The sequence below is a fragment of the Phodopus roborovskii genome, unplaced genomic scaffold, assembly GCF_943737965.1.
Source record: "Phodopus roborovskii unplaced genomic scaffold, PHOROB, whole genome shotgun sequence".
Classification (NCBI taxonomy): Eukaryota; Metazoa; Chordata; class Mammalia; order Rodentia; family Cricetidae; genus Phodopus; species Phodopus roborovskii.
In genome coordinates this window covers 14,281,236-14,308,197 of record NW_026125295.1, presented here as the reverse complement: position 1 = coordinate 14,308,197, position 26,962 = coordinate 14,281,236, and the positions used below count along the sequence as shown (strand labels likewise).

The 26,962-nt window shown below is 53.1% G+C and overlaps 1 protein-coding gene across 2 annotated transcripts; it reads right to left on the bottom strand.

Moving 5' to 3' along the window:
- Positions 1-42: 42 nt before the first annotated feature.
- Positions 43-20,545, bottom strand: Gnai2 (G protein subunit alpha i2). 2 transcript variants are annotated; one of them, XM_051204973.1, is made up of 9 exons: positions 20,292-20,545; positions 6,208-6,250; positions 5,833-5,974; positions 5,506-5,666; positions 3,029-3,157; positions 2,363-2,492; positions 2,119-2,272; positions 1,571-1,784; positions 43-656 (listed from the first exon to the last, which is right to left on the bottom strand). In XM_051204973.1, exons 1-8 carry the CDS (start codon positions 20,407-20,409, stop codon positions 1,594-1,596), a joined length of 1,068 nt encoding a protein of 355 aa, XP_051060930.1. In that variant the 5' UTR covers positions 20,410-20,545; the 3' UTR covers positions 43-656; positions 1,571-1,593. The 2 variants fall into 2 exon arrangements, with proteins under 2 accessions (XP_051060930.1, XP_051060922.1); XM_051204965.1 differs by having other exon boundaries at positions 43-1,027; positions 20,292-20,544.
- Between the last annotated feature and the right edge of the window lie 6,417 nt (positions 20,546-26,962).

Here is a 26,962-nt window from a genome sequence, read left to right as displayed (position 1 = left end):
TAATTTGACACCTGGGAGAAAAGCACAACAAGCAGTTCTCGATGTTTTCTTTCTACATTTTATTATTTCAAATCATGTGAACAATTCCATAAAACATGTGAAAAAAGCAAGGAAGTGTTCAACGCTGAAGGACCCGGGCCTGGGGCGAGGGCATGAGGGGCCTGGGCCCCTCAGCAGGCAGCGGCGGTTCCTAGATTAGCGCTAAGGAGCTACATTTAGGTTAATGGAGCCTGGGCCCAGGGCTTCAGGGCAGGGCCCTCGGGGACATTGGCAGTTGTCTGGAACAGCCCTTGGAATCCAATTCCGTGGAGGGCAGGGCAGGGGGCCGCCCAAATAGGGATGGGTGTAAACACGCAGACACACTCAAGGCACGGAATCACTGGAAAGGGACTGGTGGGGGTGGAGGTGCTGGTCAGGACCTGACAGTTTTAAATAGATTTCTCTAGAAAGTTTTCTAGGTTTGCAGTTTTCCTTTTTTTTTTTTTTTTTCCCCTTTACTTTTTCTCTTTTTTTCTTTCTTTTTCTTTTCTTTTTTTTTTTAAGCTACGAGAATGAGCAGGTGGCCTGCGTCTCCAGGAATGGTGCTGTCTCATGCTTCTTGTGCTTTTTCCTTTGGGGCCTCCGAGCGGCAGAGGGCAGGGTAGGCAGGAGGCTCCCTGTAAACATTTGGACTTGGGTTAGGGCTGGTGTTGGACAAAGCGGGGGTCTAGGCTGGACAAGTGGGTACTCCTCCAGACACAGGCCTTGGAAAACTCTGCATGCGCTCCCCTCTCAAGACAACGGTCGGGAAACCAGAACAGATGCCCAGGAAGGGTGTACCATGGCCACTCCCGGCGCCTCAGACAAGGGTGGGCTTCAAACAGGGAGGCCTGTGGCAACCCCTCCCCAAGTCTAGAGCCAAGGGAGGGGACAGGGGAGCTGTGGACAGAGAAGAGATGGGAGAAGCAGCTTGGGGGGACAGGCAGAGAGCATGGTCTTCTTGACCCATCTTCCTCAGGGGTAGTAGGGAGCAGAGTCGGCGGTGGCCCTGGAGGTGGAGGACGGACAGCCTGGGTTACTTGCGGCTCTTCTTGCCTCTCTAGACAAAGACCTTATTTTCCCCCACCTACTTGTTACCAGGGACACTGCTGTGCCCATGGGCCAGCTTTTGTTGCTGGGCCACAAGGTGTATGTATCAGTGACACTGGCAGACCATGTACACCAGGACTAGTCTGGGCCTAGGATCCTAAAGTCTGAGAGACAGATGGCTAAGAACAATTGTCAAGCTGCTCAGTGAGCAGTGAGGTGGCCGGGTGTTCTCCTACATCTGGACTAGGCTCATGTGGCATGCTGGTGAGGAGGCACTTTCTTCCAAGGACACTGAATAGCACTCTAGTTTTGTTCAGTGGAAAGCCAGGTCCTTCTGTTTCCCTCCGTTGTCCTCTGGTTCCCATTGCCCTGCCCACCCTTGTTCCTTTGGGCTGACTACTCCCAAAGGACCTCCCATAAGCCCCCAGCCCCGTCCCCTCTCTGAACCCAAGGGTTTCGATATGTTGTTTTCCAGCCCCCTGCCGGCCTCCTTCCGACTTACCATCCTGCCAGGCCTGCTGCCCCTCAGAAGAGGCCACAGTCCTTCAGGTTGTTCTTAATGATGACGTCAGTGACGGCATCAAACACAAACTGCACGTTCTTGGTGTCAGTGGCGCACGTGAAGTGTGTGTATATCTCCTTGGTGTCTTTGCGTTTATTCAGGTCCTCAAACTTGCTCTGGATATAGCTGGCCGCCTCATCATACTTGTTGGCCCCTAAGGAAGAGAAATGAAGACTTCTGTATGTTGAAGGCAGGTGAGATCCTTCCTGCGTGTACAGGAAGGATCTGTGCACACGACAGACAAGCCTATGTGTGGACAGTATGTTCATATGTAAGTGCCTGTGCTGTATGAAATATGCTTCACGTGTGCACACGTTCAAAACAAGCCTCCTGTGTGTGGACAGTATACATTACCGAATGAGCTACCATATAGCCTGTGTTTTTCCTTCTGTCCAGATGGGGGCGTCTGCGGGCCACTAGGTCCCCATTGGTACCTCCTGGCCACTGGATGGCCAACACCCCACCTGTGAGAGTCCTCAGAGTCCCACCTGTGTACTCAGGGAAACAGATGGTCAGAGGGCTCTGTGTGATCTTCTCTTCGAACAGGTCCTTCTTGTTGAGGAAGAGGATGATGGAGGTGTCTGTGAACCACTTGTTGTTGCAGATGCTGTCAAACAGCTTCATGCTCTCATGCATTCGGTTCTAAGGAAAGGACATGAAGTTGGGACTGACGCCCCCATTTCCCCTTTGCCAGGCTCTGTCCCCACAACCAGGGCTCTCTTGGTCTCTTACCATCTCCTCATCCTCAGCCAGCACCAAGTCATAGGCGCTCAAGGCTACACAGAAGATGATGGCGGTGACACCCTCAAAGCAGTGGATCCACTTCTTCCGCTCGGATCGCTGGCCACCCACATCAAACATCCTATGGACATTGGGTCAACTCAGCTCCGGGGGACAGAGCCCCTGGCGAGGCATTCTTCATTTCACAGGCTATCAGGCTAAGCACTGACACCTGGCCAAAGGGGGACAGCTGCCATCATGGCATCATCCACACTCAATCACCGAAACCAGGATTTTGACTCTGGTCAGACAGGCTGGAGCCACATGGGCCAGGGGCAGGAGAGGCTATGAGCAGGGTGGCTACTGATAAACCAGGTGGTGAAAGCCAGCATGGTGGCTCACACCTTTAGTCCCAGCACCCGGGAAGCAAGACAGGTGAGCGAATCTCTGTGAGTTTAAGGCCAGCCTGGTCTACAGAGCTAGAGCCAGGACAGTTAGCTAAGGCTGTTACACAGAGAAACCCTGTCTTGAAAAACATAAGCAAACAAAAAACTAGGTGGTGAAACATAAAGACATGCTTCCCCAATACAGCCCGAGGACCCTCGGAGGGAATTATGCCCAGTGCCTACTCCAGTAGCTATCGAGGACTGTCCCAACCCTGTCCATGCACCCACTCACTTGAAGTGTAAGTCCTTGAAGGTGAAGTGTGTTTCCACAATGCCCGTGGTTTTCACACGAGTCCGCAGCACATCCTGCTGCGTTGGGATGTAGTCACTCTGTGCAATGCGCTCCAGGTCATTCAGGTAACTACAAGGAGGGAGTAGAGGGTTAGGCAGGCCAAAAGGAGCACCCTGACCCAGACCTCGGACAGACCAAACCCTGCTTCTTTCTTCTCTTCTCCCTTCCTCTTCCTCCACCCTCTATTCCAGGCAAGGTCTGGTTTGCGGAGTCCAGTCTAGTCTCAAACCTACAATCCTCCTGGCCTTAGGCCCGCCCGAGTGCTGAGATTACAGGTGTGCACACTGTGCCTGCCATTCTTGTATCTTTAACCCTCGCCTGCTTCACAACTGTTAACGTAACAAACAAACACGGGCTCAGTTCCCTTGTTTCCCACCTATAAAATGGGTATAAAATGGGATTGGGAGAAGGGTTATGGTTCTGCAACAGTCAGGGTCTCAACTTGACCTGCATCCAACAGGACCCAGAACATTGGAACTATGAGTAAAAAGTGGAAGGGGGCAAATTAGTCCTCTGGGGAGAGATTCAAGATGCTAATCGGTATAATTAAGGTACCACTGCAGAGCAACCTGGTATGGTCTTCTCATATGGGACTAAACATGTTGGGGCCTGCCAGACCCAATGGGTCCTTTGCCTAACACCCAATAAAATTTGAGCGGAGATGGGAGCACAGACACCTGCGTGGCAGAGGTCCCTGGGGCTCTTCATCACCAGCTCTTTAATTAGTACCAATGGCTCTTGGGAAGGGTTCTGCCTCAATATCCGAGCTGTGCCTTTGGGCTGGGTCCGGGCCCTGAAGTGGCTGCCCTCTACTGGTCTTTTGTTCTAGGGGCAGGGGTGCTGGGGCCAGCAGCCAGCCAAACCAGGCCAAAGGGAAATGATCTCAGAGAAGCAGGGATAGAACAGAATAACAGGAAGGGCCACGGGGGACCATGACGTGCTCGCTGTGACCTGCATGCCATGTTCTGTCCCCTGCAGACGGAGCCCCTGGCCTGGAAGCCTCAAGAGGGGGCTCTGTACCAGTTTCTCCCTTCTAACAGGTGGGTTTCCCTCGGGACCCTCTGCTCTACTGTGGTCTTACTGGTGTACCCATTCTGTGCACTGCTCCATCCCACACCCCTCCTTTAAATGATCCTGTCCAGGCAAAAAGCACTCAGGCAGAGCAGGGCCTGTGGTGACTATTGAACCCCAACTCCTAAAACAGCGCTGCGCATGCAGCAGTATCTGGGGAATAAAGACACAGGAAAACAGGAAGTGGAAAGTGGACCAGAGATGCTTCCTCATCCTATGCTTCTTGAGTACTGGGGACACTGAAGAGGTTTTGATTGTCAACCATCAGGTTGACAGGGTTCACCCCTCCCTGCCTCTATAACCCACAAGCTCAGCTGGTGGCTAAGCCCGTGATTTCAGGGCAGGGCAGTGCTGGAGCCTGGAGGCCTCTACAGATTTGGCTATGATCCCAAAACTACTAGAGGGGTGGGGGATGACACAAGGGCAGTTAGGCCATGCAAGGAGGACAGAGGAGACCTATCCATGTGACTGAACCAGGACTTGGGAGCCCTGGTCAGGCAGCTCTTCTGCTGCCTATTCCTGTGAGGTAGAGCCCTGCTGAGTTGGCTCAGGATTGGATGGGCAGTAGGAGCCTGGAGGGGTGGGGGTGGTACTGGCTGGCTAGCTGACGGAGGGAAAGAGACCTCAGCTAGCGTTTATCTGGTGACACTGTTCAGTACCTATGGATGTCTCCTACCACCTACCAGGATGTCTCAGCAGCCTGCCTCAGTCCTGACACACGGCTGAATGGCAGGGGCATTCAGAACTACCTACTGGCCTAAAGGATCCAAGCCTGTGGGTCTCTGGGATTCCTGGGACTCTGTGATCCTCCAGCTGAGTCCCTGGCCTTGGCTTGGATCCAGCAAAGGTCAGAAGCAAGGTCCAGGCTCTAGCTTGTGCACACATCTGTCAATTCAAAGATGCTTCTCCCTCTGTGAGTCTGAACTCCTGAGTCCTCAACGACAGTATGGAGTTTGCATGTGCCATGCCCCTGCCTCAAACCTTTCATTCTTCCCTTTCCTACCCCTGGCTCACAGTTCTGCTGAAGCCATCTCTCCTCTGGGCTTACCCCCAACGGTACTGACACCTTCAGCTGTCATTGCTTAAGGACCTGTCTTTTCCACTCATCACTGTGTCCCTGACGCTTTGCACAGAGCAGGTGGCAGTAAATGTTCTTCAGAACAATGATGTGTAAAGACCGATAAGCTAAAGTAGCCTGAAAGCCACCGTGGCTGTCATCCTGCCAGACCTTAGATACTATGCTATCCCAGCGCTCTCACCCACAAAGCCACCAAAGCCACCATGGACAGTCATCAGCTTTAGCACCCTGGGACCCCTTACCATGCCTGGTCCCTTTCAGTACTTACTAAGCGGCTGAGTCATTAAGCTGGTATTCCCGCGAGCGACCAAAGCAGGCTTGCACACCATGGTCAGCCCAGAGCCTCCGGATGACGCCGGACAGATCCTCAGGCAGCATCCCTTGTTCCTCAGCAGCACAGGACAATGCAAACAGCTGCCTGGCATCATCCTGGGTCCAGAAATGGAGGCCAGTCAGCCAGGTAAAGGAGCGTACCCCTTCCCTGTTAGAGGGAAGGAACTCCCCCAGAACAGGGCCCAGGGTGGAGTACCCTCGGGTTTCCTAGGACAAGACTTGCCCTGAAGGCTTCTGGGAGAAAGGTTGAGGGGGAGCATACCGCACGCTGGGGGTCCGCAAAGTCAATCTGCAGGTTGCCCATGGCCTTGACGATGGCCATGATAGACTGGATGGTGTTGCTGTAGACAACGGCACGATACTGCCGGCATTCTTCCTCCGAATAGCCATCTTCATGGATGATCCTGATCAGCAGAGGGCAAGAGTTATGGTCCATGAACCACAAGAAATCACATGGCTTCCAGGGACTACTGGGGACTGCAAGGATCTGCTCCAAAGATGGGGAACCCTTGGCCCATGAAGCCAAATTGATATAAGCAGCTACGAGGCACTCTGAGACACGTGGAGACCAAACAGAGAGACAGTACAGGATGAGATGAAGATGCCCAAAGTTTGGGGACTACTGCACACCACTTACTTCATCTGCTTGACGATGGTGCTCTTCCCCGATTCCCCAGCACCTGGAATAGGGAGTGCAGATGTCAGAAACAGGCCCAGAGGGCTCTGTGAGCAGGCAAACGGCCCAGCTGCCATTAGCCCTGCAGGTACTTCTCACCTTCCACACGGTGGTGGCACAGTGAGATGGAGGTGTAGCCAGTCTGAGCCACAATGGGCAAGGAAACCTGTAACATCTACCCTGCGGTGGGTTCCCGTAGGCCTCTGTCCTTGAGCACCGCTGTCTACCAGGGCTCAGCACCCCTGCCCTGTATGAGTTCAGGGGTTTGGCTAAAGACTTAAGTTCTCATTCTCTGTTCCCACATATGCAGGCTTGCCGCTCTGTGCATTTCAGGCAGATCTGGCTGCTGGAAGGTACCCTGCATTTCGCAAAAAAGGGCAGGAACCCCTCCTCTCCCCAAACCCTGAGATTCAGCTGCTAAGCAACTTACAAGGGCCACAAAGCTACATTCCTGTCCTCTGGGTATGGCCCAAGGCCCAGCCCTCTGTTTCTAGACCAGCTCTGTCCTAAACAGATGGAAAATAGATGCGCTCCCCCCACACACACACACACATTCTGACTCAGGCTTCTCTCGCCTGACAGAGCCTCTGTCCTCGTTTCTCCAGGACTGGTTCTGAGGTTTGTTCGTTTCTCCCATGTTTGCCACAGCAACTCCATTAAACAAGTATCTTTTCTGGTCTCACTTTACAGAGGCTATCGAAGTTCAAATGTTATGTTCTTGGTGCAGGAGCACGCAAACAGCATTCAAGATGCCCCCACAATGTCAAGAGGAGGCCCCTCTTCATTCCCTCTGCCCAGGGTCACTCTGCTCCTGACCCTTCACCAGGGGTCACCCCCGCATTGCCAGGTACTGCCTGCCTCTGGCTTCCTCCAGGCCTCTGCTCCCTTTACTGGGTAAACCCGAACCATGTTCCACTGACAGTGGCCCAGGTCTACGTCTCCAAGCAGCTCACAGGCTGGGTCTAATGGATAGGTCTATTAAGATCCCTTAGGAGCGGTCAACTTATAATGGGGCCAGCACACTAACAATACATCATGAGTAATGATGGCAAAGTTGTGATGAGTTACCACTGTATGCCAGATGATACCTATAGTTTTGTGTTTTGAGACAGAGTTTCCTGTAGACCAGGCTGACTTCAAACTTGCCATGAAGCCAGAGATGGTCCCACATTTCTGATCTTCCTACCTGGAATTTTGTTGTTGTCGTCTGGGTTTTTTCTCGCCCCTCCATTATTATTATTTTAAGGTAGGGATCTCATTATGTAGCCCTGGCTGACCTCAAATTCATAAATACACCTGTCTCTGCCTCCCAAGTGCTAGGTTTAGAGGCATGAACCATCATATCCAGCCCTTTGTTATTGCCTGTCCTCTCCCCGCCACCCGCCACCCCCAGACAGGGTTTTTCTGTGGTTTTGGGAGCTGTCCTGGAACTAGCTCTTGTAGACCAGGCTGATCTCGAACTCACAGAGATCCAACTGTTTCTGCCTCCCGAGTACTGGGATTATAAGGTGTCTGTGTGCACGTGTGTGTGTGTATGCGCCCATTCAAGTTGCAATAGTCAGTTCTTTCCTCCTACCATGTAGATCTCAGGGATCAAACTCAAGTTGCCCAGCCTGGTGGCAATCACCTTCACTGGCTGAACCATCTCACCAGCCCCGTTAACCAGTTGTTTTTTACACTTTAAAATTTTATTTTTGTATTTTTAGTTATGTGTATACATTTGCGCGTCTGGGGTAGGTATGTGCACATGCATGCAGGTACCCACAGAGGCCAGAAGGCAATAGATCCTTTAGAGCTGCAGTTACAAGCGACTGTGAACCATGTGATGTGGGTGCTGGGAACTGAACTCGGGTCTTCTGCAAGAGTAAGAAGCGGGTGCTGAGCCATCTTCCCAGCTGGAGTGATACTGAACTGGGCCGAGGGCTCCGTGCATACTTGGTAAGCACTCCACCTATTGTATTTACAAGGGACTTTCATCTTCACAGCAAACCTCAGGCAGGTTCTGTTCTCACTTCCTTCTCTAAGGAAACTGAGGCGCACACTGCGGTACAATTAGCCCTATCTGTGGGTAGTCCACCTTGCTCTGCACATAGTTCCTCCTGCAGAGCCTATGTGCCTGGGCCCAGCTGTCCTTGTCACTGTGTTCCCACCCAAGAGTGGGTCTTGGGTACATCCACAATCCAGTAGCTGTTCTGAGAGGAAAGGTCTGAGTTGTTACAAATGTCACCAACTGTCCGAGGCCTGCTTCCCAGGATTGTGTGGGAACTAATACGGCATAAACCTTCAGGCCTTGAGACAGCGTTCTCTCTAGCTTTTAGCCCTAGTCAGTAGGGCTACCAGGCCTGGCACAGTGCCTGAGTATGAGCTATGGTCATTCCACCAAACAGGGCCATGCACAGCAGTGGAAAGAGGCTCCTTCACATTCTACAAGCCCAGAAGGGTGTTCAGAAGGCCTGTGGTGCCTGCCCACACTACCCAACCATTACCACAGGGCCTCAATATCTTCCAAGAGAAGAAAGGGCACAGTGGCTACCTAGCTAGCCTCCCCACTTGCCCCGACAGAACAGAAGGCAGCAGAGGATGAACCCGTTTCAGCCAGCATTGAGGCCTCATTCAGGGAGCAGAGGTTAAAGATGTGAAGACGAGGGGTGGGTGAGGTGGGTCATACTGTCCAGACTACAGGGATGGGTCACCAAATAGACTCCAGGGCAGGTGGGAAGGGTAACGGCAGCAGATGTTCAGGACACGGGAAACCTCAAGTGAAAGTTGTCCCCTCCTATTGGATCTTGGAACTCTTGGTTATGTGAGGCATTGGTTTCTCTTCTGGCCACCGTGGGTAAAGAGGGCATCTAATCTTTTGAGTACTCTCTCCAGAGGAATTGCGGCTCTCCAGAGCCAGGGATGACGGCACAAACTTGCTTTGCATTTGATTTCCCTAGCAAAGCTGGCAGACACCAAGAGAGCCGCACCTGAGCACCCAGGCCAGGAACCAGGTTCAGATTCTTCTTAACCTGAGCTGAAGGCCTACGGCTACACCACTCTAATTCCTCCATTTCCTTCTCCGGCCTCCCAGATTCTGAGCCAGGGCATTCTCTGTGTCTGGCAAGGCACTGCGAACATAGCTCCCTTTTGACAGGTGGATAAAACAAGGTTATGGAGCTTCCATCCCTGGGAGGTCTCTTGGTCATCACAGCAGCTGTGATTCAGGCAGGAAGTAGAGAGAGGCAGGGCAAGGGTGCGGTACTGGCAGTAGGAGAGATAACAGGACAGAGTCGGGGAAGGAGCTGGAAGCCGGTCACCCGGTGAAAGGTGTGTGGTAAAGACCTCGGCTCTCACACAGACTTGGGGCTCCAGGAGCTATAAGGCCACAGCATCATTGTTCACTGCCCCCCCCCCCCCATTTCTCGGTCATGGCCTGACTCGTTATTCCTACCATCTAGCCTGGAGTTTGCTTGTACTCACTTGGCTTCCCTGCCAGTCCTGTGCTTACCTCAGGGAGAGCTGCCCCAGCAGACCCTGGATTGACGCAGAGGTACTGGAAGGGAGGCCTGCTCAAAGACTGTGGCAGGTGTCTGCCTCTCCCAATGCCGCCAGGTGCTCCGTCCCCAGCTGGATGAGGCCAGAGGGGACCATAGAGGTTCCCTAGGGTGGCTCTGACATTCCCACTAGGCCATACCTCTTCCCACCAGGGAAAACACATCTGCGGCTTTTACCCTGAGTCTAGCTGCTGGGCCCACTGCAGGAGGCCAGGGATCACAGAGGCTGCTCTACACAGAACATCTGCTTCTACATGGGGCACTGAGCTCCTATGGAGAGAACAGACTGCATGTAGCGGGTACCACTTCATCTGCCTGCAAGACCTGCAAAGCCTCCCCACAGATGGGCCTCTAAGTTCAAACACTCCATGTTCATCTAGGTCCCAGCATCTATGTGACCATCTTGGACCCTCTACCTCCTACATCAGGGTTAGATCTGCTGGGACACTGGGACCCGCTGTTGTCCTTTCTAACCTAAGTTCCCTCAAGCAGCCAGCTGGTCTACCTTTTACTTTTGGATCTCCTTCCACCCCAGGAGCCAAGGGGAGGGGAATCTAGGTCTACAGCACCCCTGCTGCCCACTGACCCTTCCTGAGATTTCCCATTAGTTCCAGCTCTTTCAGTTCAGGCCTCTGGTCCCTCATCTGTGATGCGGGACAATGCACGTTCTTCCTCCTCCCTCCTCCTTTTTCTTTCCTCTTCTTTCTTTCTTTCTTTCTTTCTTTCTTTCTTTCTTTCTTTTTTTGAGACAGGGTTTCTCTGTGTAACAGCAACTCACTCTGTAGACCAGACTGGCCTCGAACTCACAGAGATCCACTTGCCTCTGCCTCTCCAGAGCTGGGACTAAAGGCGGGCGTGCCACCATGCCTGACCATGTATTATCTTCTTCTAACAGGAGAGGGGTGAGAATTGAATGCAAAGCTCCTCTTGACACACCTCACTCAAGGTTAGTGTGCAGATAAAGTTCTTACTGCGGCTGGATCGATGGCTCAGTAGTTAAGAGCACCGGCTGCTTTTTCTCTGACCCTGGTTTGACTCCCAGCATCTACTTGGCAGCTTACAACCATCAATAACCACAATTCTAGGAGACGTGATGCCCTCTTCTGAAAGCCTATGCAGGAACCAGGCAAACATGTAGTACACAGACATACATGTAGGCAAATGCACATACACTTAAAAATAAAAGTAGCAGCAGGACATTGGTGGCACATGCCTTTAGTCCCAGCACTCGGGAGGCAGAGGCAGGCGGATCTCTGTGATTTCAAGGCTAGCCTGGTCTACAGAGCTAGTTCCAGGACAGGCTCCAAAGCAATACAGAGAAACCCTGTTTGGAAAAAACAAAACAAACAAACACAAAAAAAGTAGTAATAACTAAATAACTTAAAAATACATTATATGAAATTCTCCAAGAATTAAAAATATGGTTTTTGGATAACTTAATAAGTAAATAAATATATATGTATATATAAAAAATTTGTTTTGAGAAAGGGTTGATTCCTCTGTGTAACAGACCTGGCTGTTCTGGAACCAGCTCTGCAGATCAGGCTGGCCTTGAACTCACAGAGATCCACCTGCCTCTGTCTCCCAAGTGCTGGGGACAGTGTGCATCATCACACCCAGTGACAAAATGTAAAAATGATGTCTGTGTGAGCGTGTCAGATCTTCTGGAACTGGAGTTACAGGCAGTTTTGAGATGCCATGTGGGTGCCGGGAATTGAACCAGGGTCCTCTGGGAGAGCAGCCATTGCTGAGACATGTCTCAGGCCCATAAAAAATATTTTTTAAAAAGTTGTTACTAGTGTCCAGGCATGGTGGAACATGTCTGTAATCCCAGCACCTAGAAGGGGTGAGGCAAGGGGATATTAAGTTCAAAGTAACCCTAAGTTACATAGTGAGATTCTTACCAGAAGGAAGTCAGTTGTTGCTATTTTCCTGTCTGATGGAAAAGTATAGATTTCCCCAAACATCACTTCCTATAGCCCACAATGAGACAGACACAAGAACTACAGTTATCTCATTTTAAACGGAGTTTCTGAAGACTGAGAGGAAGCGCAGCGGTTTAACACAGAGCAGGGAGGATGCCCTGCTGAGACAACCTGGGGCAGGAATGAGGGCTCACTCCTGCTGGGGACACCAGCAATGTTCGCGCCTTCTTCTTGGCCAGACACCTCCCAGCTGATACCATTGATTCCGCACACTCAGAAGGCTGGAGAAAAGCCTCCCCGGAGGCAGCTCCTAAGCTGGTGGGCTCCCCTGGAATTCGTGGGCTAAGGAGAATAGGCAGCTGACGTGGCAGCCGGAGGGCAGAGATTCTCGTAAGTAGCTGGGACCACAGGGTAGGCTTGGGCAGCAGCCCAGCTCAAAGCCACAGCACCAGGCACACCCGTTCCGCCCCAATCCCAGTGGGTCACAGTGGAGAAGGGCTTGCGCCCTAGGATGGCCACCCTAAAGGTAGCCCGGCTACTAGAAGTGCCACATCTTCAGTGCCGTGCGGCCTCTACCATCCTCGCTCCTATCACCTGCCCTGCCCCGGAGCCCAGGGTCTCGGGCTCAGCTACCACCAGGGGGAGCCCAGCAGCCAGAGACAAAGCAGAGGGGGTGGGGGCTGGGCAGCGCGGGGAATGTTTTGTTTCAGCAAAGCAGCCTCCCCAGCTAGGGGTGGCTGGGGGGAGGTGCCAAGACCCTCGGCTACAACCTCCTCCCTGGGAAGCCCCCAGCCAGCTTCAGAGTGTGAATACACCCGAACAATGGAACAGGAGGGAAGAAAGGAGGGGGGAGGGCCCAGCCAGACAAAGGCTCTAAACCCCACCCCAGGCCTCTCTTCCTTCCTCCAGGTGCTGTTCTTTGCCCCCCCCCCCCCAGCCCTCCGAGGAAGCTATACACAGACTCAGACTGAGGGGAGAAGGAGATGACAAGGAGGTGGGCTTTTGGAAGGATCCTGCCACATTCCACCCCAGGGTTCGCACCAACCTTCCACCAGATGCTCCAACGAATCAGTCACCCCCATGCTCCCCCATGTTCGGGCCTGCAAACACTGACCAAGCCCCCATTGGTCATCTCTCCTCCCAGCTTTTTTAGACTCATTTAGCTGTTCTTCAAGTGCCTGAACCATGGCTGCCTCTTCTGAATTACTGTGGCTGGCCCTCGGTGAGAGGGCCTGCAGCCCGGGCCTCAGTGTCTCTATCTGTGAACTGTACCCCCCCCCCCCGCAGCTTTCCTATGCTTTTCAGTCACTCCAAACTGCCCAAGGGCCCAACTCAAGCCAGCAGTGGTCCTGGTAGGCACAAGTCCCAGTAGTGAGCATAGCCTGAGGTCACACAAGGAGGAACGTGGGGATGAGGCCCTTTTGTACCCAGGCCTCCGTGATAAGGAGAGACATGGTGTAAGCTTTCCAGCACAGCCTCCTAGCCAAGAGGGCCTGTTGTCACAACATAGCAGAATCCCTTGGAACCTCCATGGGGAGTATGACCTCTACCTAGCCACAGGCCTGAGACCTGGAGCCTCCCTAGCCATTACTACCAGCCCACGGAGCAGCCATGCTCAGTCACCACAGAGTGCCATACACACTCAAGTCACCATTGAGCTAATCTTCACCATAGAAGCCTTCCAGGAACATTCTGCCGTTCCACCATCTGGCCAATTCCCACACTAGGGCCACCAGCAGAGACTTCCCAGCATTCCTCTAGCCCAGGCTATTTCCCTCAGACTGGAGGTTAGTGGAGAAGAAGAGGGCCCAGTGCTAAGTCACTGAGTAGGACATGTGTATCATAAGGACAAGGGTTGGGAGGAAAGGCAGGAAGTAAGGCAGGATTGGCCACATATAGGATGCAGTCATGGCTGCAGGAAGATTTCTGTTTGGACAGCAAAAAAGGTTCAAAGAATCATGGGTCTCACCTGTCAGGGCAAAAGAGGAGTAAGACTCCCCAAGGCAGGGTCCCCAAGTACCCACAAAGCATTTGTGCACCTGTAACGGGCACAGTGGCATCGGCTTGTCATCTTAACACCGTCCTGGCAGGCGGGCACAGACACCAAGGACTCCAGTGGTTGGGCAGATGCGTGGCTGCTGGAGTCATACCCTAGCATCTCTGCTTGGATGCCCTCAGTTTCTCCATGAGTGAAAAAGTTACTGGCATAATGCCCATCCCAGCCTCACAAGATTCAACAAGAGGCAGCTGCTGTCACAGAGCAGAAGGGAAACCGAGGAACGGTGAAGATACCCAGGTTCAGCAAGTAGTGCGGGGGAAGCCTTAGGCTGGGCTGGGGGCCCCTTACCAACCCCCAGGCAGGGGAAACCCAGAGTGAGCTAACACGGGGCTCCTACAACACTTCCAGGCATTCATCTCTGCCTGCAGTGGCCTTCCTGCTTGGAGGGCAATGGCCGCTCGGGAATCCAAGAGCAGCTTTTGGCCTTCCTGCTGGACCTCCCACTGGTGTCCCTCTCCCAGCCACCACTTCCTGTGGCTAAAGGAGGGGCTTAGAATCCTTCTCAGAAGCACCGCCTCTGATATCCTGGTGTAGTTGCTAGAATAGGACAAGGACAAGGCCCTAACCCAGTGTGAAGGAGTGTTGGAGGCCACAGGGACTCACAGGTGAGCCTGGGCAGATGTGAACCTTTTAGGCCTTCTGGCTGGCAAAGTCCTAGGTGACTCAGGACCCACAATTCTTCACTAGCACCAAGCAGCCCTCTGTCCTCTTCCTCTTTTGGGCTCCTCCCCGGCCCCTCCAGCTGCTTCCTCCTTTTTCTCTGATGTGGACACCATTTCCCTGAGAGGCCCAGCTACATGACTTCTCCACTCTTGCCTAGGCGCAGCAGGTACTACCATCAACATCCTCTGTAGACTCTGAAGCAGCTGGGGTGAGGGAGCATCCTCCAAGGCACAGACACCTTCTCCCCACCAAGCCTTTGATGACCCCACTTTTCCTCAAACTGGCCTGGCACCCCTCAGAGCCTTGTATGTAAATTCTGAAGGCCAACCCGGCAATCATTGCTCAGTCCTGGAAGGTTAGCCTTCCCAAACCACCAAGAGTAGCTTCAGACCCATGAAGTACCAACAGGGTTAGGGTGGGGTTGGGTTTAGTAAGAACAAGAGCTCTAGGCAAAAGATAGGGTGTGGCTAGACAGGAGGCCCCACCCTGCCACCTGAAGCTGAGGCAGGGGCTTCCTGAGAGCACCAGGTACCAGGGGCACACTAAAGGGTCCAATCTGGCCCTTTGCTCACCCCAGGGCACCCTGCAGAACATTCTCAGACATGATCTATGAGCTGTGGCCTGGCAACAGTGACTGACTCTTTTTCTCGGTGAAATCCAGCTTGAACCTACAAAGCCAAGATGGCTGACAAGCCTACACCCTACCCCACCAGCCCACTCCGACCTCAGTCACAGCACCAAGCTGAGTGGAGGCCCAAGTATTCAGGCCCCAGGTCACACCCTCACCTTCAGCTGGTGGGGTACCCTGGTCCCTCAGTGGCTAAAAGCTTTCTGGGAAAATAAAGCTGCTTCCACCATCTTCCTGCCAAGCGAACCAGCGACTTCTAGAAACAATTCGAGAGACACGCAGTGAAGAGTGCAGACTGCAGGCAGGATATAAGGACCAGAGTGCGTTCCAGTGGTCCAAGTGTCCCCAAGTACCAGCCGTATCCACCAGTGCTGTGGAGGCCTGGAGACATCACTGGGGTGGATCACTGCAGCCACAGTCCCACCTCTGGCTGCCACTTGGTGGATAATTCAATGTTCAGATCAGCCCAGAGCCAACCCTACAAGCTTCACAGACCCAAATGAACACTGACTATGGCCACTCCACATCTGGCAGCCTAGGCTCAGATTTGAAAATAGTAGATGGCTCCATGCTGCCTGAGAGCTTGTGCGGAAACCTGTGTGGCCCTCAGCTGGCTGGACCTGCCACCTCCAGCCCAACAGCAGCTCATCCATACCACCTGTTTGAGTCTGTTCCAAGGACCACCCCCAAACCCCAACCAGGGATGGATGCCCTTGGTTGAGCTGTCCTGATTCACCAGTTCAGGGATATCCCTTAAAATACCTAGTCTCTACTGATTTCTATCTCTGTCAGGGTACTGTGCAGCTTTTAAGTTGGCTGTACCAGTACTGGAGTGATGGGCAGGGCTGAGCCTAGCAGGGCTAGGCAAGATGCAGACAGAGGAGACTAGAAATGGCTTGGACCCCCCCACTCCCTCCCAAGCGTGGGAGCTCGTCCAGGCTCACCAGGGCAGACAAAGCCTTGCCCAGCCTGGGGGAGGGGTGGGAAGAGACTTTGAGGCCCAGGCAGACCAGCCCCCCATTCAAGTGCTAATGAGCTCCAGCAGGGGAGAACCGGGTTAGGGAAGGGAGGCTGCCTGTGTACCAGCCCACCTGGCTCGAAGAGCTCTGCCACACCCTCAAAGCTAGGTCCCCAGAGATTAGGCCTTCAAGCCCTAGAAGTCAGTCACTTCATCCAACATCAATTCTTTGCAAACCCAGGCCTCCGACTTGCTGTGAACCTCCTGCGGGCAGGGAAGGGCGTTCCCCAGGGTCCCCATACTGTACCCAGGCAGCTCTGTCAGAGATAGCAGAGGATCGCTCATCTGGTTTTGTTTGTTTTTTTAACCCCCAAGGATCTGGTACACTATGTCCACAACCCCTGAGTTGTACATGATAGGCAGCTCTTGCAAAAGGTAGAGCCAGGATTCGAACTTTTTTTCAAAATTTTATTTCATATTCATTGGTGTTTTGCCTGCAAGTATGTCTGTGTGAGTGTGTTTGGATCCCCTGGAATTGTATCTACAGACAGTTGTGAGCTGCCAAGTGGGTGCTGGGAATTGAACTCAGGTCCTCTGGAAAAGCAGCCAGCACTTTTTTCTTTCTTTCTCTTTTTTGTTTTTTTTGAGACAGGGTTTCTCTGTGTAGCTTTGAAACCTGTCCTGGAATTTGCTCTGTAGACCAGGCTGGCTTTGAACTCACAGAGCTCCACCTGCCTCTGCTGGGATTACAGGCCTGCACCACCACCACCTGGCACAGGGAGTACTTTTAACTGCTGAGCCATCTCTCCAGCCCCAAGATTCTAACTTATATCTACATGACCCCCAGGGTGGTCCAGCCAGGGTGTGCCTCCAGTTTTGGGCCAGGAAACACCCACCAGAGTCTTGGGAATCTAGGCCACAACTTCTGTCTCGGTGCCTTTGTTGAATTGATTCTCTCTGCCCTCGTGCCTGGCATTTGTCAATGGTGAGCCATCTCATGGGCCAATGATTCATTTTGCAAGCTACTGAGGGACTCCTCCAGAAAGCATCTCTTCAGTCACCATTAGAATAGTCTCACTGCCCAGCTAGTCAGGATCCCAGGCCAGCCCTCCCAATGTCTCCTGGTTGGCAGCCCCAGGATTATATTTTCATTCTCTCATTCTCATATTCTGTCCCTCGCCCTTGAGGACTATGGCCTGTTGCAGGATGTGTTCAGGAGCTTCATGGTTTATACACATATTTAGTATGCACCAATACCGTATGCCCACCTTTTGCTAGACGCAGACAGGACACAGCTACAAACTCCTTCCTTTTCCTTTTGTAAATCCACTGAAGCCTGGCTTTGAGCAGTACCTGCACTAACAAGCCTGGGGCACTCTTGGTCATTGGTCTCCCAGTGAGCACTTGTCACCTGCTCACAGTGCTTCAAGTTGTGACTCAGAGACCTCTACCTACCCACCCCACAACCAAGCTTACCAAATTCATCCTTATTCAAAACACAAATGAAAAGGACCTAACCCTGCTTTGTTCCCTCAAGGGCCAATATCATGTTCTAGTGGGGACAGCAGGAACCCAGGGAGCAGAGACGCTACATACATCAAGCCTTGGTGGGACTACAGGGAAGACTCTAGAAATGGAATATTAACCAAATAGGAAACACACAAAGTCCCGTGGTGAGACAAAACACAGCATCTACACTCTGAGTCTTCGTGGAGTCCACAGTGGACACTGGTTTTTCCTGGTGTGTCCAGTTCAGGCTGTCACCCAGAATCCACCTACCCCTGGGCCTGGCCAGTCAGTCAGGTTGAACTGTGGGGCGGTAGGGGGTTCCCATGCAGCGAGACTGGTGTCATCTTCTCTACCTGCCCTGCCAAACTATCTTGCAAGTGTGTACCGCATCTGCCTCTGTCCTGGTGACAGTGACCGAGTGTTGGCAGAGTTACAGGGTATGGAGGGAGACAGTCTGGGTGGGGCAGCAGGCGTGGTTCTGGCTGGGAGGGAGGATTGGCACTGGGCCAGCTTATGTCCCCGTTGCCTGGACAGTCTCCGGCTGGCTGCGTAGAACTGGTGCCTGGAATTCTGAACCTACTACAGCTGGGATCGCATTGTCAACTCACTCCTTCATGAGGAGTGGATAACTCAAGCCAGGTAGCAATGACTGAGTCCATTTCCGGCAGAGCCCTCAGCCCTTGGTTGCACACCCTCTCCCTGGTCTTAGCCTCTCGGGCGGGTACTCCTCTGACACAGCCAGGAATTCCATTTTGGAGGAAGGAAAGGCCAGAGGGTCAGGATCCTGGGATAAACGGTTCCATAATAAAGTGTAAAGTACTAAGCCAGATATTATACCACTGGCTGTTGCCAGCCTAGTGTAGGAAGGGATACCGGGTCCCACCTTAGCCTGTCGCGAAAGCTGAGCTGGGCTCTTAAGAGGCAAGCCTGTCAGGATAGAGGAAGCCTTGTGTTACAGAACAGGCCAGGAGTCCTGTGCAACCAACCCCCCCTTTCCCCGGCTCTCTGGTCCAGACCCACATCTCCTTAGCTACCACAGTAACTGCAACAAGCCTGGGAGGGGCTGGGAGGGGGCTCCAGGCTGGGCACCGGGAGGTAGCGGTCCCGGAAGTGCCCTCCGTAGGCTCAGCAGCAACGGACATTCCGCCGCCGCCGCGTCGACACCCACTCACTGCTTGCCGCACTCGCAGCAGAGACAGGAAGAGGCAAGCGCCCAACGCAAAGCAGCCCAGGAGGCTGGGCCGCCGCCCCTTCCCGCCCCTTCTCTTCCTCCCCGCGGCAGCAGAGGAGCGGATGCCATTTTGAAACCTCCGGGGCTGTGCCCCCAGGCCCGGTCCGCCGGGACAGTCAACAGATGGATCCAGAAAGACATACATGTTGTTTCTCGGTCACAGGCCTGGCAAAAAAATGCCAGGCTTTTCATAGCCTGCAGGCCCCACGGCGGCCCTGGGACTGAGGGGCCACACCCCCCCACATACTACCCAGCCGATTGCGCTGCTGCTGCGGCTGCTGCTGCTAGGGCCTTCCTCCCCTCAACCCAGGGGACCCCATGTTGCCAAATGAGGCTTCCGCAGGGAACCACTCCGACTCCCAGTGGGAGACTGGACACAACCACCAGGCCCACTGCCTTTGCTAAAGCCTAGCTGGGATGCTTCAGGGCACACGGGGCTACCGGTACCTGACTCCCACCAAGATTTCATTCGCCTTGGCCACCACTCCCCATTCCTGTGGGAACCAACAGGTCCACTCAGTATCCTAGGCCACCTCTCGGGCCTTTCAGCCCTAGGTCTGAGAACCCCGGCGCCCGTCAGCAGATCCCTTCAGACACACAGAGGCAGCAATATGTCGGTTGTCTCAACTTCCACTTCCCCTCAATCCCAGCAGCCACCATCTTCCTTGGCCTTGGAAGTGGCTACAACCCTAACTCCTCCATGTTCCCTCCTATTGCCCAGACTACCCTGGCCCTGGCCCAGACAAGCCTTGGAAACTAGGAAACACATTCCCAGGGAATGGAACTTCCCACAGATGCTTGAGGCCTGGTCCCTCTTCCCCAGTGTGACTCAGTTCAGGCTCTTGGGGAGAGGGGGGTCCTGTCTAACTCAGTTTAGACCCATTCCAGCCCCTGGTCCCCCTCCTCCCATCAAAGCCCGCCTGGTACAGGCGGGTGCACAACCAATCGAATGCCAGCGTGAGAGAGGACTTAAAAGAGGGGCAGATGACCTGGGGGTTGATGCCTGCAGAGACAGACCTGGCATGGAGGCGATCGGGAGGACTTGAGTGAAGTCAGTTTCCCCCCCTAAGAGGTTCTTAAGGGGCCAGAGAGCCCAGATGGAGGATGCAGACCCCAGAGTAAGGCTAGGGAAGAGGCTGGGGCTTGACAAGGGTCCCAAGCAATGTTCATGCAATAGGAATAGAGCAGGTGGAGCTTGAAGGTGGGAACCAGTAGGGTTCTGAGGGTTTAAGTGAAGCCCGAGAAAGTGTGGAAATACAAGGCAGGGCTCAGATCGCTGAGTCGGGATAGTAAGCAGGAATAGTCAAGCAAGGTTTGGTGTCTGGGTTTGGGGGTTTGGGATCTGGGATGAGTTGAGGGTCTAAACTAAAGTCCCGGACGAGGATTATCTAGACCAATCTAGAGTTTCCGATCCTAAAGGGTGATCCTAGGGGCTTCAAGCGCAGGTATAGGCAGTACCCACGCCGGGCAGTTTCAGGTCCTTGTCTGGGGATTAGCGCTGAGAGTCAAGGGTCCCAGAACCGGGCGCTGCCTCACCTAACAGCAGCAACTTCACCTCCCGCGCCGCCTTCTCGCCGTCCTCTCGCAGGTTCTTGTCGATCATCTTAGAGCGCTCGGCTGCCGCCTTGTCCTCGGCGCTCACGGTGCAGCCCATCCTGCCGTCCGCCGGCCCGGCCTGGCCCCCACACGGCCCACGGCCCGGCTCGGCCCCGCCCGACCCACTCCGCTCCCACCGACGGCCCTCTGCGGGAAGCTCTCAGGTCCGCAGTTCCGAGCGACTGCGGGAGGCGCCTTCCCGGCCGCCGCGCACCGACGGCGGGGCGGGCCAGGGGTGGGGCCCGGGCGAACCAAGCCCGAGACTGGACCGGGGCGGGTCTGGAGGTGGGGCCAAAGGAAATTTGGGGATGGTGATTGGTTGGAAGGAGGAGCAAAGGGAGAAGTTAGGCGCAGTCCAAGCCTGGGCGCAGGCTGAAAGCGGGCTGCTGCAAGGGAAGGCATTACCGGTAGAGCTAACAGGCTCAGGCCTCTGGGCGGGCTGCAGGCGGAGCTCGGCTCCGATTGGGTGCTGAGAGCCTGGGGCTCTGTTTCAAGACAGTTGGACCCGTTGATCTGGTAGCCCAAGGGTCGTCGGGACTGGCTGCCCGCCCTTGGTACAGGCCGAAAAGAAACCAGGACTCTTGAGTTTTTGTGAATTACAAGAGTTAAGATGGAGGAGGTGTGTCTTCACTTGCTAGAAGTGAACCCATAAACTTCTTTGGGAATCTACTAAAATTGGCCCTGCGGAGGGCAAATGATGCCTTTCTGGATCTTGGTTTTCTTTAAGGCAGCTTTCTCTCTGAGTTGTACCACGTCCAAAAGCAAAAACAGCTGATTGCTGTCTTTACACCTTTGCCTGGACTATCTTCCCCTGTCATCTACACCTTAGTCCTTTTGCCTAATAGGTCGGGAAGCATTCTCCTGCAGGCAGTAATCCCGGGATTCAGCCAGGGGCCGGTCAAACAGGACTCTTAACAGGAGACATAGGAAGAAGGGACAGAACATTGCGATTGGACTTATGGGAACAAACGTTGCCATGATCTTATCATTTATCCCTTTCATTCTCTGTCAGCCTCTGGAGGCTTCCTCGGTTCCATGTCTCTTCTGGGTAGTGAGCGAAGATGGGAGTGGAGATGTTTCAAACCTTTATGATCTGCTTTTTAAGAGGAACCTATGATCCCCAACTTTGATTGGTCTGTTGAAGCATTTTCCAATGGCCTACTCCCCGCCCCCTCTCTCTGGAGTGTCCATGTGTCCAAATCAGCTGAATGTCTTCCCGGTTGAGGAGTCATTAGCCTGTAATCATCCAGCGCTTCCCTCAGGGATCTTTCTGCCTGAAGTCAAAGCTCAAACAGGCCCTGCCCCAGGCATGCATTAAATGGGATAAAAACACGTAATGCTATCTACGGATATGCTGTATAGATCCACCTGTAGGATTTACCTCCAACACGACAGATGCACAGAACACACTATGAGTATGGGTACACACAGCTGAGCGCAGTCTACAACACACAGGTAACACACAGATCCCTCTCCAAGCCAGCCCCTCCCCCTCTGCCTTCCCCTCCCCCCTGTCTGCCCCGCCCTGTGCTTCTGAGCTTTGCTACTCTGGCCTCCCTAGCTTGCTCCTAGCAACAGCCAACAGCTCTCTCAGTTGCCAGGCAACAAACGAACCTGTCAGCCTCTTGGAGGCCCCACTCTAGGGAGGTGGGCAGCACACAGACCCCAGTCTATGGAGGTGGAGCCAGAAGACACGGCCCCCTTCAGGACTGGGCCAGATCCCACAGCTGTTGCGCCTACCTTTCCCAGCAGCCAGCCATTCCTTCCCAGCCCCATAATCTTCCCAGGGGGTCTGGCAATGCTCGGGGCTGCAGTACCCTCATTGCCAAGTGAGTACCCAGAGCTATGGCCAGGCCTCCACTTGCCACTCCAGTCGCTTCCCTCCCTTTCCATCAGTTTAGAATTCACATGGTCATCTCATCTGATTTCTTCCTGATGGTCAGTCCCGAGTTTGAGCCCCTGCCAGATACCTCCCACCCCCACAAACCCATTCTGCCCAGAACTGGGTATATCCCTCCCTATTTGTACCTGTTCCTGGTCATTTCATGGTGCCTCCCACTGGGCAGAGCCAGGACCCTTCACGCCCACCAAATGTGTACACAGTTAGCCTCTCCTTAATCCCCCCCTCAAAGCCTGTCTGCTCTCTGTGGCCATTATCCCCCATTCCAGGAAGACATCATCCTCCCTGGCTCTCCTACTTCTCCAATCCATCTTCCACAGAGTGGCCAGCAGGACTACTGGAGTAAATCACACCACTCCCTTTGTACAGGCCTTCTGTAGCTCCCTGGTACCCTGAGGATAAAGCTTGCGAACACTGGTTTAAACTTTGCTAAAAGTCTGGAGTAATAGTGAATGCCTTCAATCCCAGCACTCAGGAGGTAGAGGCAGGTGAATATCTGTGACTCATGGCCAGCTTAATCTATGAAGAGAGTTCCAGGACAGGCAGAGCTACATAGAGAGACTCTGCCTCCAACAAACATCGTTGCTAGAGGTAGGACAGTTATTGCCTGAAAGGACTCTGGGAAAGTCTCTGGCTGTGTCTTACTGTGAACAAGCTTCAGAGGCTTCCTACATCCTGGTTCTCTTACCAGTGAAATGGGTCTGTTTATATCCAATGCACAGGACCAAGGACAGAAATGGGTAAAATGTTCAGAATGTGTGTAGCACACAGAATGCTTCAGTGTGGGTAAGTTGTTAAAATAGTGACTTTTAAAAGACCCTGTAGAGGCTGTCCCCACTCAGAGGATGACTTCAAACTCTATACTAATCAGGCTGACCTGAAACTTGTGACGATCCCCCTGCTTCCAGAGAGCTGGGGTTATAGGACTGGACCACCATGAGGCCACTCTAATTTGCCTTGCTGTCCCATTTTATCTTTTATCCCATTAATCACCACCATCTCCAACTCCTTTTTTTTCTCCTGGCTGTGGAATAGGTAAGGTGTCTCTGGGGTCCACAGTCCTATCTCCAGATGTATCCCACTGGAGCAGTGGCTGTCAACCTGTGGGTGGTGACCCTCTCTGGGAGTCAAACCACCCTTTCACAGAGGTCCTGTGTATCAGCTAATTTACATTAGAATTCCTAACAGCAACAAAATTACAGGTATGAAGTAGCAAAGAAATTAATTTTATGGTTGGGGTCCCCACAACAGGAGGAGCTGCAGTAAAGGGTCACAGCATTAGGAAGGTTGAGAACTTGAAGTGAGTCTCATGGCAGGTCTCCCTGACCCAGGGTCCTGTTCCAGGGCTTCTATGGGGCAGCAGGTAAATATTTGTTCAATTACATTAATAAATTACCCCAAATCTACTCTACCCTACTTGGGATTTTCTTATCTCAGCGATAAATGTAGAGCACCTATAACCCCAACAATGCAGAGGTAGAGGCTAGAGTATCAGAAATTGAGGGTCACCTTCAGCTCCGTAACAAATCTGAGACCAGTATGGGCTGTATAGTGGAAACTTGTCTCAGACCTTCCCAAAAATAAGTAAGAAAAAAATTGCCATAGTAGTACATGCAGATAAGGGAAAAACTAACGTTGCCTGGGAAGTCCAGGGAACTTTCTTGGTGGAAGAGATACTCTGAGTGCTTAAGGTAGAAGAACAGCAAGGAAGAACATTACAGAAAGAGGCACAGTGAGCTGCAAAGATGCCTTAGCAGTTAGGAGCATTGCTATCTTCTGGGGGTCCTGGGTTTGGCTCTCAGCACCCACGTGGTGGCTCACAACCATCCTTAACTCCAGTTAAACGGATCTGACATCCCCTTTTGACCTCCTCAGGTACTGCACGTAAGTGGTGCCCAAGCATATATGCAGGCAAAAAGCCACACAGCCATAAAATAAAATAAATAAACTGGGTGGTGGTGCACACCTTTAATCCCAGCACTCAGAAGGCAGAGGCAGGTGGAACTCTGTGAGTTTGGAGCCAGCCTGGTCTACAGAGCAAGTTCCAGGACAGGCTCCAAAGCCACAGAGAAACCCTGTCTAGAAAAACAAGCAAACAAAAAATAAATAAGAAAATGTTTAGAGGAGGAGGAAGGAACCACAAATGCGAAGGAGAAAGGGTATATGGGGTATGGCTCAGCCGTGGAGCGTGTATTTCACAAAGGAGAAAGGTAGGACTGAAGCATGGGGATGGGTGGGTTAAGGGTTAGAGTTGGAGAAACCCCTTGTCTATAACCGAACCAGGATCAGAATGACTTGTCTCAGCTGCCATGAGAAGCAGCAAAGGTTCCAGGTTTCTCCACTCTCAGGAACCCAGGAGGGCTTTGGGGGCAGAGGGCAGTTTAGCCTGAGCACCACGGGGGACCTGAATTGTCCCTGGCCCAATGAGCTCAACAGCACCTAGAATCGACTGGGAAAAAAAAAAAAAGTGAGCTGGTATCCAGCAGTGAGAGTGGCCCAGCAGCTGGATTGCTGAAGGGAACTTCTGTCCCACCCACCCCCAGAGCCAGAGCAGCCTTGTGGCTCACCACAGGCCGCAGAGCGTGTCCAGCTTGTCCTGAGTTCCTGTCAAGCCACAGTCCTGAGCAGGGTGAGGAACAGAGACCCCTTCAGTGGGCTATGACACCACCGGAGCCTACAGGCGCCAGGAAGAGGAAGCTGCCGGCACTTCCCCAAAGACAGTTTCACAGTGGGTGTGTCTGTTGCCCTGGTCCTGAGTCCAGGAATGGTCAGGACCCCGAGGGAGGTCCAAGATCCTAGCTACCCCACCTCCATGGCAATTAGAAGGCCAGGAGTCTGCAGGCAAAGACCCATGACCACCAAATCAGTACCTTGGAGACATGACCTTGGCAACTTCTGCTTGGCTTGAGGCTTTCAGTGGCCAGAGCTCCTATCCTGGCTACACCTACCCAGTCCTCCCTGCCCCCTCAGCCTCCCCCCAACCTTTCCCCCAGCCCCTCCAGCCCCCCCGCAGCACCCTTCATTCCCCAACCACCATCGCCAAACTCCACCTCCTGGTCTGTCCCCTGAACTTCCCCTTTGCAGTGATTCTGAAATTGGAGTGGGCGATCTTCCCTCTCTTTCCCGTCCCTGCCAGCCAGGGTGCTCTTTTCCCTCCAAAAGGAACAGACCAAGTCAGGGACCCTAGACCCTAAGTTTCCCCTTTCTAACCATCTCTTCACAAATTATTGACTTCCACTTAGAGAGCTGAAGACCCTGAACTCTTGGCCCAGAAGTTCTGGATTAGACAAGAACCTACACACACACACACACACACACACACACACACACACACACACACACACACACACTCCACCTCACCCCAGTGTCTGGGAAACTTCACCTGCTCTTCTGCTCAAGAACTGGGAACTGCTGGGTGCCAAGGCAGAAAAAGAACCTAGAGCAGGGAAGACAGGTGACTCCACCCTCAGGAACACATGCTCAAGTAAACAGGGAAAGCAAGATGTCCCCCAAGGAGGAGGGTCACCTAGCATCTCCAAATGAGGGACCCAGGTCTATCCTTGGCAATCCTACTTGTCCCAGTATTTAGTGGCACTTCTGTGATAAACAGGAGGGATGGCCCTGGAACCTTGCAATAGAACAGGCTTTAGGGCCAAGAAGTGAGCCCTCCCTTCTCTTAGGGCCTGAGGAGCTCAGGGCCCAGTCTTTCACTGTGCCGCAGAGGCTACCTCCCAGGTGAAGCTCAGGGTCCTCGGAGGGCGCAGGAAATGATAATCAGCTATGTCCCAGGAGCCCCACTTTGCTGAGGTTGTTGCCCCGTCCTCCCTTCCATGCTGTTCAAAGGCTGGGGCTGGCAGCCTCTCCCGCGACTCGTTAGTGCTGCCATTAACACTGCTTCCTGGAATTTAATTTAATGAAGAGGCAAAAACAGCTCTAATGAAGGTGATGTAACAGCAGCCATCGAGCAGGGTGCACCTTGCCATGTGGGCATGAGAGCTTTCTGTAGATGGTGATACCCAATAGAGAGGGAAGAAAGACAGGGAGCTTGTTCTGGGGGGACAGCTGGTCACTGGGTCGGGAAAGCGCAGGGCCATTGTGCTGTCCTGTAGGAAGCAACCAAAAGTGAATCAGACAATCGAGAGGAGCCCAGTGAAGAGCAAGACAGGCCGCCCGAGAACCAGCCTGCAGGAAGCCATCAGCCAGGAAAAAGGCCCTCAGATTGCCGGGTGATGGTGGCGCATGCCTTTAATCCTAGCACTTTGGAGGCAGAGGCAGGTGGTTCTCTGTGAGTTCAAGGTCAGCCTGGTCCATAGAGTTCCAGGATAGTTTCCGAAGCTATGCAGAGAAACCCTGTCTCCCCTGTCTCGAAGACCCCCCCAAAAAAAGGCCCTCAGATGAGGACCAGTGCATGTCGTCATCAGGGCAGGGTGTAAACTAGTGCCACCCCAGAAAGGAGCAGGTCAGATCAGGCTGGCCTTGAACTCACAGAGATCCATCTGCCTTTGCCTCCCAAGTGCTGGGTTTAAGAGCCTGCCCTAATTATAATTTTTAAAAAATTTTAAGTCAGGCTTGGTGGCATAAGCCTTTAGTTCCAGAAGAGGCAGATAGATCTCTGTGAGTTTGAGGCTAACCTGGTATATAGTGAATTCTAGGACAGTCAGAGCTACATAGTGAGAACCAAAAAAAAAAAAAAAAAAAAAAAAAAAAAAAA

Bases quoted from the DNA above. Each gene is read 5' to 3' on its own strand.
- Gnai2 (XM_051204973.1), bottom strand. From the start codon at position 20,409: ATGGGCTGCACCGTGAGCGCCGAGGACAAGGCGGCAGCCGAGCGCTCT. The intron at 5,667-5,832 runs GTATGCTCCCCC...TTCTGGACCCAG, and splicing joins TTGCGGACCCCCAGCGTGCG to GATGATGCCAGGCAGCTGTT. The intron at 2,273-2,362 runs GTAAGAGACCAA...TCCTTTCCTTAG, and splicing joins TGGCTGAGGATGAGGAGATG to AACCGAATGCATGAGAGCAT.